Source organism: Amblyomma mixtum, chromosome 2 (genome assembly GCF_055824585.1).
Source record: "Amblyomma mixtum isolate Tamu chromosome 2, ASM5582458v1, whole genome shotgun sequence".
In the NCBI taxonomy this organism is placed as follows: Eukaryota; Metazoa; Arthropoda; class Arachnida; order Ixodida; family Ixodidae; genus Amblyomma; species Amblyomma mixtum.
Genome location: NC_143013.1, coordinates 127,499,642 through 127,518,504, shown reverse-complemented (window position 1 = coordinate 127,518,504; position 18,863 = coordinate 127,499,642). Strand labels below are relative to the sequence as shown.

General features: G+C 43.6%; 1 protein-coding gene across 1 annotated transcript in view; it reads left to right on the top strand.

Annotated features, from left to right (window-relative positions):
- Positions 1–17,965, top strand: part of LOC149360833 (uncharacterized) — a 40,866-nt gene extending 22,901 nt beyond the window's left edge. The window contains exons 3-5 of the mRNA XM_089567941.1: positions 10,537–10,604; positions 13,596–13,679; positions 17,778–17,965. Of these exons, the coding sequence (XP_089424067.1) occupies positions 10,537–10,604; positions 13,596–13,679; positions 17,778–17,965 (340 nt within the window). The remainder of the gene's footprint in view (positions 1–10,536; positions 10,605–13,595; positions 13,680–17,777) is intronic.
- Positions 17,966–18,863: the final 898 nt, after the last annotated feature.

Here is an 18,863-nt window from a genome sequence, read left to right as displayed (position 1 = left end):
ATATGTCCTTTACCGCTTATGCACGACGGAAATCAGAACCGCTTAATTAATTTTCCACTGCAGACTAGTTGGTAAGGATATGTGTAATACTTCCGTAGTGTTTCTTTTTGCCTTCTACTCTTGCAGACTCAATAGAAAATCCGCAATTACTGGTTAAAGCTTTTGCCCAAGTTCTCTCGCAATGAAAAAGGGCATTACTCTGGACTATCAGACTAGTATTTTTGTGTGGTTTTCAAGTTGCAGTTTCGAATCCAACTATAGCATGCATGCGAAGCAACTAAGGTAAAACAAAGGTGCCCTGAGTTCCTTGCGTTCAGCGTATTTCGTCAAAAGTCGCAAGCCGCATTTTTGACCCCATTAAATAAAACTAATCAAAAATGTTGTTTTGACGTCCATGTGGAAGAGACGCTACAACCTGTGCATATTTACTGGAATAAAAAATTACCTCGCAATTTAGAGACACAAGTTATGATATTAAAACAAAATAATACATTAATCTGTTTTCAATATCACATTAATTTCCTTATCTCGCATTGAATATATTTACTGGGAGTGCGACACGACGCATTAAACTAAATTAAACCACTTGGTGTAAGGGAAGTTTAGTAAATTAAATTCCACTTTGTGCAAGTAATGTGGGGCTGGTTCTTAAGAATAAATTAAAAATTATCCTGTAAAATATGTTGCTAGTGTCTTCACGATTACTGTGTTTCACAAAATTCGGTGTTATCTTTGTTATGTTTGTTTTTGTTCTGTGATGACCATAATTCAACTTACCATGACATCATGCATCTCTTTGCAGGCTTGGCACTTCGTGAGGCCATCGTGCAAGAACTGGACGAGGAATTTGTTTGAATGCAGTCCAGCAGCCCCCTTGCAAGTGGAGTGCAACGATTACTTCGGATATGACTGATCAGTTCACTGGAGGACAGCTCCGTTGAGCGCTTTTTGGATGCCTTAGCCGTGCCGCAGCAGCTTGCCGAGATACTTTGTCCAACCTGATCGGCACTCACCAAACTTGAAAATAAATTGTTTTCCCACAGCCTCTGCCACCATGCTCTTGGGCCCCTTTTCTTTACTCCCCAGGGTGGCTGGTGGTAGCGCAAACCATCCTGTGTGCGCTAGAAGCGTGATTCTTGTAACTCAAAGCAATAAACGGGTCTTTTTTCTGGAATTCTTTCGCACCCTCATTTATGAATATTTGCTAGGTAGAATGTTATGTATGTACATCTATCCACAGTGCCGGTCATTGGCGAGTGGGTTAATTGCATGTGCCAGCGTTCGAAAGCTGGATGCCATTATTCGAAAGCTGGATGCCAATATTCGAAAGCTGGAAACCATTATTCGAAAGCTGGCTACCAATGTTTGAAACTTGGCTACCAATGTTTGAAAGTTGGATGCCAGTATGAGACCTTTGCTGGTCCATGCTGCAGAACGAACATCGGGACTGCGTTGGCCGCTTGATCGGCCGAGCGTTGGCCCAAAACTGGCATGAAAGTAAGGCCAATGTGTGAAGTGGTAGCGCTCGGCCCAAATGCCAGTGTAAGACCGATGTTCGTGCCAAGTTTTGCCAACACTTGCGCGACGTTCGGCCAATGTTGTTGTGCTGCCTGGGATGAACTCGCTGGTTACCGGGGATTGAGGCATGTACAGAAACCCACGTGATGATTACCTCTTGAGTAGGCGTGTGTTTTTATGACAGAATGCGTCGGGCGATTGATATGATAATGCTTTGCTGCGATTACGGTACGCAGTTTGGGAGTCGGTGCAGATTTTTGTTATGTTGGGATCTTTTCTATCGTGTAAGAGCGCCAACGCGATGGACACGTTCTGAGCCTCCGTAGGGTTATCAGGCGTCGAGTGGCTGCTGCCCCGTTAGTGCCATCCTCGTAGGCGACGACAGCGGTACGAGAGCCTTGTACGGTGTATTTAGCTGCGTCGACGTATGTAGGTTGTGACGCTGCAGTGTGTGCAGATATTCAGCTTGGGCCTGGCCTATGCATCTGTGTAGCTAGGGACTCTTTTTTCAAGGTAAATGTTTGATGCCCAGTTGGCTCTAGATGCCAGGTGGGATTATTTGAAAGTTCCGGGTAAAGTTGAAGACGCCCTAGGAGGTGCTTGGCGGTTTTTCTGCGGTTTATCTCCAGTATCTGGTTGGTTCGGAGGGCTTCGAGTGGTTCCGAGATTGCATTGCAAGTGCCCATTGCAAGTATGTAATTCATGCAAACGGATTCTGGTAGGCGGAGCGCAGAGGTGGTCGCCTTTCTACTCAGAACATCTGCTTTGTATTGTTGAGCTTTGATGAGAGAGTGATAAAGAAGGTAAGAAGTAAAGCTGCTGATGATGAAACGCAGCCCTACTCTGCTAGCCGGTTACGTGCACTGACGCCGTACTCTACGCGCGTCTCCAGCATTTCGGTTCCATCAAAATGCGGCCACCGCGGGTGCAATCGAACCCACGTCTCTCAGTTGAGCAGCCGCGCACTATCACGATTGATCCACTACGACGGCTGTTTGAAGGAACATGCGAAAGGCATTACGTAGCTAAGCTTTGAACATAGTGACGGTGAGGACGAGAAGTAGCGTACCTACAGCCTGGTAGGCAGCGAAATGACATGTTTCTTTTGTTTGTAAACCATTTCAGACTATTCACTACTATTATGCACTTAATTCACCATTTCAAAGAGCTGCGATATATTTGCTGAAATTAGCCTTAGAGAGCGAATATTTCATGTGCTTCTACATGTGAGGTGGTGCAGCTGTGAATTGGGCTAGTTGCTTTTGCGTAGTTAGCTTCGATGCTTCGCTACTATAGGGCCAATAATAAGTTAACTGGACAGAAAACCGACGCTAGGTAGTGAATGGAAGGAAAATTGGTGCAAGCTTGCCACGGGCGGGCGTCCAGCTTTCTGCAGGAGTGTGCGTTCGTAAGACACGCCAACAAACTCGCTTCACCCCTCTGGAGGAGAACACGCTGGCACTCTTTAGCGAAGTGGTAGCCACTGCACTATGAAAGAAACAAGACTTGTGCTGTAACGATGCTGCTATTTCCTTTTAATAATGTGAATCACCATTTGTATACATCTCAATACGTGCCCGTAGGGGGACACGGCTTTCAGCTCAAACGTTCTTGTTTTCTAAATGATTCTGGTAAAATTTTACTGCTTCTTAGTAGGCTTTCAAACGTCACTGCGCAAAAGTCCATCAGCATATCGGAACAACATTTTCCTGGAAATGATTCCTCCTAAAAAATAACACCGTGATTGCATTTGTTGTTTTCTTGACGGGCTGCAACACAACCAGCGGAGTCAAAATAGAAATTTCAGTCATGAAGGAATTCACCAGAAACACAGCAAAACCACAAAAATGCGGTTTCGAAGAAAATGCATTTAAAGCTGAGCTCCGCGTTCACTTCTCCAGAGGGCACAAACGATGTAGCCTACGGTGAAATTTTCCGTGGCAATCTGGCGTTTTGCCTGGTGCGTTTTAACGCGGCCGCGCTAAGGCTCCTGTCATGCAGAAAATCCACCGTCTTCCTCGGTGTCGGCGCTACGAGCAAAAAAGCAGATGGCTTACTTGCCACCAAGGTGGCGTGAGAGTGTGACGTATCAAACCTGCCCACCGTGGCAGGTGGCAACATACCATCTGCATTATGAGCAAACTGTTCCCAACGGCAGGTGACAGGTAAAATAATGGCTGGTCGTGAGACTTTGTTCGAGAAGAAGAACGTGAGTCTCACAAACCCAACCGGTGGCTATGTTTCAAGCAACTGCCTGCTCGGGTCCTGGCGCAGAGCTTAAATGTTGCACCAAATTCCAGGAGTTGTATCAGGTCCCTCGCGGTCTATTAATGTAAAGAATGACCAATTCAGAATATATACAGGGAGTCCACGCTAACTTTAACCAAGGGTTAAAAAATAAAATATTTGAGGTATGCCAGTGAAACCACTTACATACACCTACCAACCGGCTTGCGCATCATAGGCAATTTTTTGTTTTGCAATTAATTAATTAGCAATTAAGGTAATTTTTCTAAATGCATAAATATTGACTTTAGACAGAAAATGTGAGTAGCAAAGTTGGAGACCACCTTCAGAAATCCCCATTCCATTTATTTGCGGTAAAGAAAACCTAACGTGTATCTTTTTCCGAGGTCTAAAGAAAGCCCGCGAAATGCAAAAAAAAATCACTTGACTAGCGCATTCGCTCGCCACGATTGTGCTGCTCTCAACCGTTGCTTGAGTGAACGAAATCAGCTGCTGGCAAGGCGTGACGACCTCAATGCGCCGGCAGGCCGATATGTCAACGGCGGTTGCGACGCCCTCACGAGCCAGTCTGCAAAGCGTGACGGTGCAAGTTGCAGCGAACGCGCCGGGCATTGTGAGCTATGAAATGGCCAAAGGCGACAAACACAAATCGACGAGTTTTATTGGCCCTACAGATCTGGTTACTATTCTTGGTAGTTGGCGGCTTTCGCCGGTGGCTGCAAGAGCAAGGCTCTGTTTTCTACTTGTTTTCGAAGGGATGTCGGTCGCCGAAACCTTGAGTGTCGCTAAAGTGAGCGCTAGTTGACTCCAGCCTGGGTCTGCAAAGGGGTGACTCTTTCATCCGTTTTTCAAGCTTGCCACCACAGACAATTCGCAGCTCTAGGCCAGGGTTAAGCTCCGGTGATCCGATGCCGCATACATAGAAAGCATGTTGGTGAGGGTGCGGTCGGTAAGGCCGCTGGTATCTGTGTGGTAGGGCGTGGAGGGGCGGTAGTTAGAGGTGCACAGCGCTTCTACGACGCCAGCAATGAACTGCCTACCACGGTCGCTGGTGATAACACGGGGATAACCGTGACGAGTGATAATAGAGTGCAGCAGAAAACGTCCTCTTCCAGCGCGCCACGCAGCCACCGCGTTGGAAAAGGGCGAAAGCTTTTGTCGGAGCTGGAACAGACCACGTCGTGCCTGAGGGAAAACAAGCCAACGCGAATCTGGAACGGATCTTGCGCGAATTCAGACAGCATGTGTCTCCGCACATATATCTCGCCAGCTCCAAGGTATAGTGTAGCCCCGGACTCGCGCAAAAAGTCAGTGCCCACTACTACATCATGAGTAGCATGTACTAATGAAGTAAATTTGGTCGTGAGACGTTCTCCGCCCAGTGCTACACAGGCAGAGAAAATGCGTACAGAGACTAAAATGTCAGCCCCAAAGCCGCACACAGTGGCGGCCTCATAACTTTCGGGTGAAAACGATGCCTAAATGAAAATGCCATCACAGAAACAGCGGCAGTAGTGTCTACAAAAGCAACTCTGCGAAGATTTTTCACTCACGCAGGTAATAGGGAAGTGTCGGCAAAGTTGACCCTCAGGCGACTTTACCTCCATCGGTCGCTCCAGCTAGTTTCTCTGTGACGGCGGACTGCAAGGGAGAAGTAGCGACGGAGAACGGCCGGGGCGCAGCAGGGGCGGGTTGATACTGCGCTCACAAAAGGGAGACTCAGCACGGCCGGGAAAAGGTGGCTAGCGAGCAGAAAAAGGCTATCATGGTGCGTCGTCCAGACGGGCGTGCAGATCTACGGCGCGGGCAACACCGGGATATGCGTCAGCTGCGGCAGCAACTGTAACCGGCGCCTCTGGTCTTATGAGAACAGTGAGGCCCCGTCGACGTCGAATACTCCGCACGTGGGCGTTTCAGAATGCATGGGCTCCGCTAGGTCACCGCTTAAGCAGTGGCTAGGTTCATGTCAGGACTCGGAAAGAGAGCCAGATCCCCTGTACCGTAAATGTTGCGCGGCTCGTCATAGGTGCGTCGAGGCCAGGGAGTGGGCGGCTCCATATGTGGCCGAAGTAGAGAGCACGTGTGGCACGAGTGATCGTGACACCATGCAGCTGAGAGCTCAATTCCTCACGGACAATCCGTCGAACCACTGAGGTGATATCCTCAGATCCAGCAAGGTGGAGGCTAGCTACACTTTTTACATGGATAGCCAACCAAATTTGGGGTATGTACGCCGTGACTTGAGTGACCCAATTGCACTTAAATTCTGCATCAAATCAGGAGCCGAGGAAAGATTTTCCTTGGCGATGAGAAAGTTGTAGACGTGGCAGAACTTCGATATATTTCATGCAGTTCTGCCCCGGGACCTGAGCTCTTTGTGCAAGTGTCTGCTCAGCTCTTTTCATCTGGTCGCCGAAGCACTTGGTCTAACTGGTCAGGGTGTCCTCATGGGTCTCAAATCACCGCAGGGTGGTCTCGGCGAAAAGGAAACGACATTACACTGCTGAACAGCCGGGTCCCAGCTGAGATATTGGTCGGCTCTTTTATAACGTTTTAGGGAGTCATAAACGTCGTCTTCGATTCACCGGTAATCATTGGGTTGGCCAGATGATTGGGTCTGAGCCTTCCGAGTGGGCATGACGCTGACTTGCTGTGGGAGTGTTGGCAAAGCAGCTAAAAGCGGTCTATGACGAAGGGCACGGGGATCCAGGACGGTGCACCCCGCACCTCAATTAAATATTGTTGCGGATGGGAACAGTCCGTTTACTGGGGAAGGCTGGGTGGACTAGGGCAAGTGGAGCTGGCCGCTAAGTGAACATTCGCGGCACGTCTAGAGCTTCGTTCAGTTGCATCGCAGCTGCTTTGAGGCACGGGACAGTATTTGTTTTATTTGCATTTATTTATACATACTGCAATCACTAGCGATCTTTAACGAGTTGTGTAAAATACAAACCGACAACAATGAAATAACGGTATAAATAACGGTGTAGGAAAGCACCGACCGGTTGTCGTTAAATTTTGTAGTTATAAAGTCAAAGACAATATCTTATCGTGCGGCTTTGAGCTAAAGTACACTAAGTATGCCATACGCGAAGACTTCACGCCCGCAGTCAGAAAGGCACGCTTCATGCTTTCACAATACGCACGTGACCTGGCTTTTCCTTCCAAGTTACGATTTGATAAGCTTCTCGGCAACAATAAATGTTTTGTCTGATTTTGAACATGACCGGGCGTCGAGCTTCGAGAATGACAGAAAGGGAGGCAACTGCCCGCTCCGCTGCTCGTGCCCACCTTTCGAGCTGGGCCCTTGGCGTCCTCAAATTTTGAATTGATAACTCTCGTCGTGAATTGCAGGAGTATCAAAAACAAAAGTGATGAATTTGCTACTCTTGTTTCCTCTGTAAAACCTCATGTTATAATGGGCACTGAATCATGGCTGGATAATTCCGTTCTCATATATGAAGTATTTCCCACCGGTTATGACGCGTACCGTAGCGATCGACACTTGCATGGTGGGGGGGGGGGGGTGTTCTTATTTATTGACCAATGTTTTAGCTCTTCATTAATAACAGCGCCTCTAGTTGGTTGGGAGTCAGTATGGTGTAATCTTCGCCTAAACAATGGAAAGAATTTGGCTATTGGCTCAGTCTACCGTCGTCCTTCCGCTACCAACCCTGACGCTTTCAGTTCGTTGTCTGAATTTCTACTCAGCTTAAAAAATGACTTTCTTTTTGGTGGGGACTTTAACATGCCTGATTTCAAATGGGTAGACTACAAACCTCTTCGTGCGAATCATTCTTCATTATCTTCATCCTTTTATAAATTAATTACTACTAATGACCTATATCAGTACGTCACTGAACCTACACGAGAAACTGAGCACTCATCTTCAGTGTTAGATTGACTGTTCTGCAACCGGCCTTCAGTAGTGCGTGACACTGTGGTCATATCGGGAATAAGCGACCACAGTTGTGTTGTCGCTAATGTTCGGCATTTTCCTTATTTAATTTCAAAAGATCGACCCCGAAAGGTTTTCTTTTTGAATAAGGGAGACTATACGTCAATGAGGAACGAACTTGCGTCTTTCCTTCCTGAATTTATTGATCTTAACCAGAATTTGGATTGTAGTTCCCTTTGGGAAGTAATCAAAAATAAGCTGGAATGCCTAATTGATCAATATATCCCATCTAAAAGCCTTTCCGGAAAGCGCCGCCGCGACAAACTGTGGATCACACGGCAAACCAGACAGCTTATCAGGAAAAAACATCGCCTTCTAGAATCATACAAAAAAAATCGGTGCCCTGCAGTATTGCAGTCGATTCGGGCTCTTGGCAGTACACTAAAAACTGAAATTAAAGCTCTTAAAGATAGCTTTTTAAAAGACTTGGGATCAAAACTGCGTAATAATCCTAAGGAATTGTGGACGTTTTTGAAACACAATGGACGCGAACAAGTCGGAATACCGAATTGAGACCATGATGGTGAAGTTATTACTAATGATGGTGATAAGGCATGCTGCTTTAACGTTTTTTTTCAGTCTTTTTTTGCGCCAATGTACTACATCAGAGAACTTCCGTTAACTCGTGAATCTGTCACTGAAACCATGTCAGAATTGGTTTTTACTCACCAAGGTGTGTCAAAATTGCTTAGTGATGTCAATTCATCTTCTGCCGGTGGTCCTCATGGTGTTCCTAACTTTGTTTTAAAGTCTTGCGCGAATGAAATATCTTACTACTTAGGAATCTTGTTCCGATCATCACTTAAGTCGGCGTCTCTGCCAAATGACTGGAAAAATTCTAATGTGGTACCAGTGCATAAGAGTGGTTCAAAAAGCTCTGTTGTTAATTACCGACCGATTTCTTTAACGAGTGTGTGCTGTAAAACGTTGGAGCACATATTATAACGCAGTCCTAAAACACCTTGACTGTCATGGGTATTTTACAGAAGATCAGCATGGCTTTAGGTCGGGTTTTTCCTGTACTACTCAGTTGCTTCAGTTTAGTAATGATCTGGTTTCTTTCTTTGACCGTGGCTCTCAAATAGATTGCGTATTTCTAGATTTTAAGAAAGCCTTCGACTCTGTACCTCATTTACTATTGTTACATAAGTTAAGTTGTCTTGGTCTGCACCCCAGTGTCATCGATTGGCTTCATTCGTATCTTCAGGGCCGCATTCAGCGTGTTTTGATTAATGGTTCGCACTCAGGTTATGTAAACGTTTCTTCAGGTGTACCGCAGGGGTCTCTTCGTGGACCCATTCTTTTTCTGATTTATATCAATGATATTGTTTTGGATCTTACCTGCAAAGTTCGGCTCTATGCTGACGATTGTGTCGTTTACACTGTTGTGGAAAATTCCTCTCATGCGTTAAAACTACAGCGAAACTTGGATTCCATCCAATCCTGGTGCTCAAAATGGCAAATGTCTTTGAATGCCACAAAATGCCAATTTGTCTCTTTCACTCGAAAGCGTTCCCCATTACAAACAAATTACTTACTACATAATGTTCCCTTGCAAAAAGTACTTGAATACAAGTACCTCGGCGTTTATTTTTCATCTAACCTAACATGGACGAGGCAAGTTGAGTATACTACATCCACAGCCTGCAGAATGCTTAATTTCTTAAAAAGAAATTTCAATAAAGCACCGTCTAATGTCCAACAACTCCTGTATTTCACTTACATCCGACCAATTCTTGAATATGCCTGTCCTGTATGGGACCCCAGTTTGCTTACTTATGTGATATGCTCGAGCGCGTCCAAAATAATGCTGCGAGATTTGTGTCCAATAATTACAGCTTCTCAACTAGTGTCACGCCTCTTAAAAACCACCTTGGCTGGGGATCTTTAGCTAACCGTAGGAAACATTTGATATTACAAATCATGCATCGCATCTATTTTGGAAAGCTGAGCATTGACAAAGACCGGTATCTGCTTCAACCTCATTTTTTTTCTAGACGAGTTGATCTTCAGTGGAAAATCCGAGAGATTAAGTGTCGCACAGATGTTTATAAAACCTCGTTCTTTCCACGGACGATCAATGAGTGGAACTGGCTACCAGCCGGCGTCACTGAGTGCTGCACGGAAGGTCAATTCCGCGCATTTTTATCTGATGTGTGACGTGGCGCGGAGTAGTCTTCCGCGTGTCTTTTCATTTCATTAGTGTTATTTTATTTGTGGAGCGTGGTTGTCTTTCTTCAGTGCATGTTTTTCCTCATCTATTAGTTGCGTGATTGTATTTCTGTTATTATGTATACTTCCGCGGCCAAATAAGCAGAAGTTATTGTGTTTCCCCCCCCCTGCAATAATGCCCTTGGGCGCTGCAGGTATCTGTAATAAATAAATAAATAAAGAAATAAAATAAATAAAGAAAACAATCATACAACATTAGGAACAGGCTTGTAAAAATTTTTCTAGTGATAATGAACGGATGCTGCGTGCTAACGAATTCCAAACTTCAATGCTATGATAGGAAAGGCTCTAAATAACGAAGTTAGTGCCGGTAATTAAGGAGGAAATGGCTAGGACGTGGTGGCTCGTTGTAGATGAAGGTTCTCGAAATGCCAGATAATTATCTAGCGAAGAAAAAGGTTAATGGACTGAAGTGTACATGAGTTTCAGGTAGTCAAGGCAACGACGTGTGGCAAGGGTATCATGCAGAATCTCAAGCGTCTGCATATAGTGGGAGACTAAAGAGAATTAAGCCGTTCCCGATTTTGCCACTTAAGGGTACGGAAATAAAAACCAGTATTTTAAATTTTTCTGGTTTGCAGGTTGAAGTTATCAATTGACGCCTGGGCCACGGACAAGCCTGACTGGTTTAATTTCACCACTTCCACAAGTAAGCTAATGTTTTGTGACTTTTCAGTAATAATAATTTTGGCTTGTCAGTTTACTCTTGTATTCTTCGTCATTTCACAAGTTCTTCGCACATGGTAACGGTTTTTCAATTGAATTGCTTTCCATTTTTCTGGTGGGTCACCTGGCCTAAAATCAGTGGTACTTAAAGAACAGCACGTCGTTAATAAACTACAAGGCAGGCATGCCATACAGAATACTTAAAACGTGAATATCAAGACACATAAAAGCGCAGCTACCTTCCAGAAAAGCATACGAATTCAATTTGCCTACAGCTAATTTAATACAATTATGAAGTAATAAGAAGGCTAGAAGTCGTACATTTCGGACATAATCCAACTAAATACCAAATTGAATTATATGACTTTAAAGGACAATGTATAGAACTTGCATACTGGGGTCATAAAGAATATATAAATTCAGAAAGTTAATGAAAAAGTAAGGATAATGCAGTAAAATCTTTTCGCCTGAGAAGATCTCCGGGCACAAGAAATTTTTTCGCAACTCTTTCAGGCTGCAGCTGGCAAAAACATGTTATCTGTAAAAATTAACACGAAATTATGTTTCACCGACGGCAGTTGGCAATAGTTGCAAAAGGGCGAATAATGTTTACGGAAGTGCTGCGTGAAATAGAAAATACTGCTGTTTTCTTTCGTAAGGTTGCGGTTGTTGAGATAGACTGTCTGAAAGAGGCTGATAAGTGATCAAATGAGCCCAATATAAGAATTCCATACATATTTGGAATAGGAAAATTTTTCAATCAAGAAATCCTTGTTCAGCAGACGAAGGCCAGCTTTTTGGAGCTATGTTGATGTTGACCTTGATCATTTTTTCCACCATTTTTTTTTATTGGAACGTAACCTTTGCTTCTCGTTAGCCAAAAAATTGCAGTGCATTTATATCTGGGGGAAAAGGTGCTTGATATATGCGGAACATAGTACGAATTGGAAGAATAAAGCTACGGTGCGATAATACCTGGTCGTTTTGCTAAATTTTGCTCAGACGCTGTGAATGTCAGAGTTTAGTGTTATTGTTTCGAGAACGTCAATCCTAATGCTGTCAGTTTATTTTCTGCTTTAGTTTTTTTCCTTTGTACTTGATAAGACCTCATAAACTAACCATTTTCTCTCTCGAGCGGAATATATTTATTTTCGTTTTGGTCGCTTTGTCCTGAAGGAGATTACCATGTGACCAGAAAACCAATTGTTTGAGCAAGTAATTAAACCACGTTAAGAGATTATATTAATATGGGCCTGATAAGACTCGGCTGCAAGCACCTGCGAAAGTAACAAATGGAGCCTTCGAATCAATCGCTACAAGATATATAATATCTACATAAAAAGCAACGATCCTACGATACTGCACTCTTCTTATAATTAGTGGAGAAAAGACTGCCAGCTAGCAACATTTAACCACTGAAATCTGTCACGAGATATAATAAAGAGGACGTTACGAAGCTATTCCACGAATCCTGTGTTGTGATAGTTTATGTACCAAAACCTCATCACTTAGTGAATAAAAGGGCCTGGAAAAGTCGTCAACGAGATAAAGAGTTAACATTGCGCATCACGAAATGTACTGACTCACGAACTTTCGCGCTAGGTCGCTGCATTGTGATTACAGAGCCGTCATTGCTACCATAAAATCAAAAACAGCTGCAAAATTAAGCGTGTTTTTTCAGGAACAACCTTTTGTTTCAGATCCCCACTGTAGTTCAACCATTTTCGTGCACATAAAGGAACTCCCAATGGGCTGTTTTTATTTTCTTAGCATCTTTTTGGAACATTCAATTACAGTAATGCCTCCCTAGCCAGAGCACTCTCCTTAATGGTGCATTTTTCGGCCTTTGTATGTTGCCAGTTTTCGGAAATAAAGCTCAGTTTATAGTCGCGAAGATATTTTGCGCTCTCGAATGCTGTGTCGCATTAGAGAGCGACACAGCGACATTATGACTAGTTCACGCCTAAACTGCAAACACTTATCGGCACGCTAAGGTTGTATGTATACAGTTAATGTTTCACGTTTGACGTTCGGTTGGATAAAACAAATGAAAGGGAGAATTTATTGCTGGGACATATACATTCAATAATATCTGGTGCCTCTTTGGCTTAGTTGTATGCCATTTCCTTGCTCATTCTCGACCAAGTACTTAATGCATATAAATGTCTAAGTTTAAGCAGGTCCTTTACCGGCGCTACCAAGAGTACATAGTTTCTTTTTTAACAGAGCTCAAGCCCTTGTCACTAGCCAGTCATTATCAAATATCTCAATGACGGGGGAGCAAGACTAAAATTGATATAGACGCATTAACATGAAGTGATTGGAGCTAGAAGTGATCTAGCCGGAGATTTATCTTTAATAATTTCATTTGTATTTCCCTTAAAGTTCCGAGAGGATTACATAAGGAGGGTGAGAATTCTAGATTCCTGTGCCAAGAAGAGAAAGAACACGGAAAAAACAAGAAAAGAATATTTAAGCAATTGAAACAGCAAAAAAATTACCAATATACAGCAGTGCTGCGACAGGGGTTCCGATGACAGTTGAATTTCTTTGTTTACCTGAACGGGACGTGGCGGTGCTGTCACAAGCAGTTTCTGATATAGCACTACATCCCCCAAACTGTAGGGATGTGGTTTAGTATTCGGATTGGCTAATGCTGTGCCAGAAATAAGGATTCAGCAATATAATCACAGCTGCACCCAATAAGTTAACTATACCTAGTCATATATCCTATGTGGAGAGCAGAATATTTTAATGGCAGACTTTGAACTTTTTAAAGTAAATGAATTTAACGCAAATGAATATTTGTTATGAGCCGTGTATGAAAATTAAATCTGTTTCTGTGAGGTAAGCCTCGAGAAATATTATATTGCTAAGATTTATATCATGCTCGAGCCCATAGGTGAAATCACTTTATGTTATCTCATTAAAGCAGCACTACGAATTCTTGGTATATTTAATCCTGATTTTGCAGGACCTGGAGAGGTTTTTACGGGGCATGCCGACTACTTTGACCACGAGAGTTGTGTCATACTTGAGATGGCTCATCTTGGTGACCGTAAGTCAATATTCAATATTCAATTGAGTTAATTAAGCAGACTGTGCGTGTCACTAAAGAACTTCTGAGCGAAATTAGTCCCAAAGAAAACGTTTTTTTTAAGGGCAAATTTATGTGTCTTCATCCCCTGTAACAAATTTCGCAAATAGGGCGGAGCGTCCAGAGAAGTTGTGAACCAGTGAGCACTTGCAGAAAAGTCCACACGGACTAAAGGTAGTTTACAGACAACAATGCAATACTCCTTCATAATGAGCAAAAACTATGACTAACATGGACCTTGGACCGTTTGTTTAGAGGTGACCAGTTTAGTACACACTTGCTACCTCAGTCATAGCTACTACTTTGCTATCGTGGTTCAGAGGACAGAGGAAAGTAATATCGGGATTCATGTTCATTAAGAATATTGAGGCCACATACATTATTTTTATATCATTAACGAGAGGACAAGATTTTTAGTAATTAGGCTTCAAAAGATATGCAAGCCGAAGGCTGTATACAGATCCATGTGTCTGTATCCACTGTTGGTGAACTGATAGGCCAAATCATGCATAAGGAACGTGCAATCTGAAATCAGTATGTAAGAACACTGAAAAATATACTGGTAAACTACTTCAAAGCAAAGATAGTCAAGGGGCAGGTAGGAGACGACGTAGTGGCTGAATACATTAGATATTCTAGGAACAGCAGAAGGAAAACAGCCGAAGGGAGAACGAAAAACATACGAATCATCGACACTTTCTTCCCCAAACGGGAGGACCAGATGTGGACAGTGAGAGCCCGAATAACGAAACAAAAGCATTCTTCAGCATGTGGAGGTGCTTGGCAGCCGGAAATAAGTTTCGGTAGGATGGTAAAAAGTCAAATTAGCCGGAACCCGAGCTGCGAAGGGAGCAAGCTAGCAATGTAGAAGCCCATGAATGACTTAGCGGGAAGCGGAAAAGTAGAGTTGTTCAAAATCTTGCTGCCAGATATATCTTCCGCTTTAGCATAAGATAATGAAAGTCAAAGCAATGAATGAGAATCTCACCGATGTCACTGCAGAGTAAGCGAGAGAAGGGAGGGCAGTGCAACTTGGCTGGGCACAGGTAAGCTCTGTAAGGGGAGGGAAAATCTGGTTAACATATGCCAAAGCAAGAAAGCCTCTAACCTCGTAGATAGAATGGATCTAAAATCACTATAAAAAGTAGTCACCCAACATAGGTTAATGGACATAAGAAATTGTTATATAAGCACAATCAAGGATTGTCTGCTGCATGTAGGCAGCCTCAAAGCAGTGAAGAGCCATCTAGGCATGGTAAAGATCTTATACACGCGCTGGGGGCGACGCCAGATAGTTAGTACTGCCCAAGAGTTCTAGACAGATCTGTAGAGTAGGCCAAATATTCAGGACGATAATGACAAAGGCAGCAAAGAAGAGGACTAGAACAACTACTCGGCAACGAAAAAGACAGAAACATAGGCCTACAGGCAATGAAAATGGGTAAACGAACTGCCTAGGATCAGGTAGGAGCAGAAGGGTTGAAAAACTGAGGAGCGATTGTGCAAGTAAGCCTCAAGCGTACCACAGACATTGAAGAAATATAACCTTATTCAAATCCATACTGAAGAGGACAGCAAAAGAATTGAAAAACTGCAGACCAATTACCTTACTGTCCGTGTCCTAACATTTGCGGTGTTCGCCAAAATTAACCGAACAGCCTCGACGATGGCGGGAGCTGCCTCGCCGTCGAGCAGTGGCGGTGAGTTGCCCAGTGCGGGCCACTGCTGCGGCTGTAAACTGGGAACCGAAGGGCTTCTCCCTCTCCTTCGTTGTGTGTTAAGGAGTAAGCGGGCAGTTCTGCGGCGAGCAATTTCGCGTCTTCGGGGTTGCTTCAGACCGCTCTCAGAATGAGCCAAGGTGGAGGCTTGCTCCAATAAGTTTACACTCGAAGCCGAGGAGAAGCGGCCGCACTGGAGATCGCAGTGCCACTTGTCAGCTGCGAACCCGCTCCGGCCACCGGCCGGGATGCTTGGTTACTTTTGGTAATGATGGTACTTACTACAGAAATCGTTTCCACAATCAGAGCAACCTTACATTTTGCTCAAAGGAGCAGTGTGGGGCCCTTAAAATCAACTTGACACTAAGCAATACTAACAACATTAATCTGATACCAGAGAAATGCTCACAACAAAACGAACCCTCATATAAATCCTTTAGTTGTTATGTGAAAGCATTCGACACGTCCTATTGCTGAGCTTCATTGAGGCATTAGATAACCTCGGTGTTGCAGAGACGTGTACCCTAGTTCAGAAAACATCTACAGGGGCTGCACAGCCGCCATATTCACCCATGGAGAAAGTAATATTATCCCATTAAGGACGGTTGACAGTCGGCGAGACATTACTTCTCCTGTGCTGTATATCCGCGAGTGTACAGATTACATTCATATACGTGGATTCGGAACAGTCTTGGAGAAGAGCTAATGTTTAGTGCATGAGCGATCTGCCACTCCTTCGCGATAGTCCCTTACTGAATGGCTCAGGGGACGGACTGCAAAGCAAAATCAAAAGCCCTACTGAGATATAGCAGATTTCAGAGTACAACAATTATATGCGGAAAATTCGGGCAGTGTTCAACATTTCCGTAAGGAAACCTTACTTTACTATAAATACTGAGGGGTTGAAAGTGGTAAGATTATCTCATCACCCTTTTAGGACAGACAGTCCCCGCAGATCTAGCCCGAGAAAATTAAACACTAAGTGAACTAGAATGAGATCGATGGCTTTTCACAGGTTTTTTTAATGTCATGAAGGGCACTTTACCAGCATCCCTCAGGAGAAAACTAAATAACAATCGTGTCTTACCCGTGCTGTTTTGACCGGCAGAAGCGTGCGCGATTGCCAAATGGGCTCAAGTTAATCCGAGGGTTACGCAGCGATCTACGGTAACAAACCTGGTGGGCCGAATGTCAAGAGATAGCAAGAAGTGAGGGTGCATAAGGGAGCAAACGCAAATTTTTACATCCTAGTCAACACTTGAACGAACAAATGAACGTGTGCAGCGCATGTAACACACTGGCAAGATATCCGATGGTCGTTAAAGGCAATGCAGTGGATTCTAAGGGGACGAAAGCACAGCAGCATGCGCCAGATTGTGAGATGTGTGGTAAGATTAGGTAGTCTTCGGGGTTAAGGTGGCAGCCACTCGCACAGGAGATGTTTTATTCGAGATATACGTGAGAGGCCTTTGTCCTGCAGTAGCCTTAGTGTGGTTACGATGATGATGATAATTTCTAAGAATAGTCATTGTGCTTAATCAAGGAAGTGTTGATTTATTCATGATCTTCCAAAGGTGACCTATATCTTTACCATAAGTGCTTCCTCGGGCTTTCTAGAACTAAGCTCCTTTGGAATATCTCAAAGTAAGCATTCTGCTGAGAAATCATGCACCTATACATCCTTTTTCGATAACTGAGTGCGTATTAGAACCGCACCTTTTCCATTGTTTGACTATTTAGGAAGTGCGCATTTATCCTATAAGATTTTCATTTTTTGTATTCTCTACTTTACCTGCAACTACGTTGAAACGGTGGATCATTGCATAAATGTCCATATTCGTGCGGAAAGTTATTCTTGCATATCTCTACTGCTGCATTAATGTAGGTCTCTCGCCATCTTTAATACATTTCGCGAATTCAAAGACACCAAAAATATCTTCGCCATTGTCTCCTCAGTTTACACATAAGAGCAACAGGGCTGTTGTGGTGTTGATATGCTACTCCCCTTTGTTTTCGTATTATCACTAATTCAGGAGGCGTCCATCCAACTTCGCTCTTTCAGGATAAACGCAGTAAAAATGGTATTTTTGAAATTGACGGTCGGAGTTTCCGATCGCAATAAAACAATCTCTTTGGAATACATATATAAACAGTCAGAAACCTCACTTCTGCAACCTTGGCGGGATTGTATTTCAGAATAGCAGCAACAATACCTATCTGTGTCAGTCTATTGTTCTACGAGTTGCACTGTTGTTTTACACGCAACACATGCCATTTATTGTTAAAATAGTTTTGCGGACCTAGGCCAAAGACAAATATCATTGCGCCGCTTTATTTTCAGAGTGCACTTTATGGGTCACCAGAGAGCACATGGTCTCAATACCAGATGAATGTCTCGAAAACTTCGAGGACATCTGTGGAGCTGGCGTTGACCTTCATAGTAAAACCATTTGTAAAGACGTAGACCAGTCAGCCTTCTCTGATGCGCCGGAATCTTCAACGAGAGATGACTTGATGACTTCGACATGAAAGAGAGCCGCCGACAACTGGCGTACCCTTTCGAGCTGAAATTATTTCTTGTAGTGAGACGCTCATTGGTCGTCTGTAAAAAACAAACGCAGTTGTCATGCATGCAATAAAATTTATAAGTACTACTGGTACTGGCATTGTATATACAATTTTCCATGTCTGGCTGTCCCTTCACGTGGGGGAATTAGTTATTAGAGGTCGTGAATGGGCCAATACCAGCATCAGCTTTGACCATCACGTTTTTGCTTAACGCACTAGATTTTTTTTACTACTTTTCCGCTTATTTTTTCTGAGACTATTTTAATTCGGATCCTCCGTAACTCTGTAGCGAAGAAATGAGAACCATGACTGAAGGAACGTAGGCACTGAGATAAATAAAGTAGAAACATATATTCAAGCACCAAATATGCAAATGTCACCGAACAGCAAGTGCAATCAGAGCAATTGTTGCCGCTCAAATTGCAATTGAGTTTTATGAAAAATACCAGCATTATCGCTCCTATTTTCAAGGGGGGAAAGTACAGAAAGCGCATTGAGGGGGCTTTTAAGCAATGCTAGGTCCGGCAAGACGTGCTGTGGTTTCAGTTTTTTTTTTATATAAACGTTTAGTTGAATACCGCTTTGTCCTTTGCAGCCCTACCCTTATGATCGCTTTTATACTATTAGAGCTGTACCGTTTACACATTTGCTTGTCTGTTCCAGCATCGTGATCGGAATCTGCATGTAACGGTATCTTATATACGAGGGGGTACCCAAAAGAAACCGGACTTATTTTTGTTTGAACTTATTTGTTCACATTTTAAGCACAGACCTTCACTCTCCTTCACAGTATTCTCCACTTGCAATGATACGCTTGTCGAATCTTTCATTCCATTTTTCAAAACGTTGTTTAAATTCA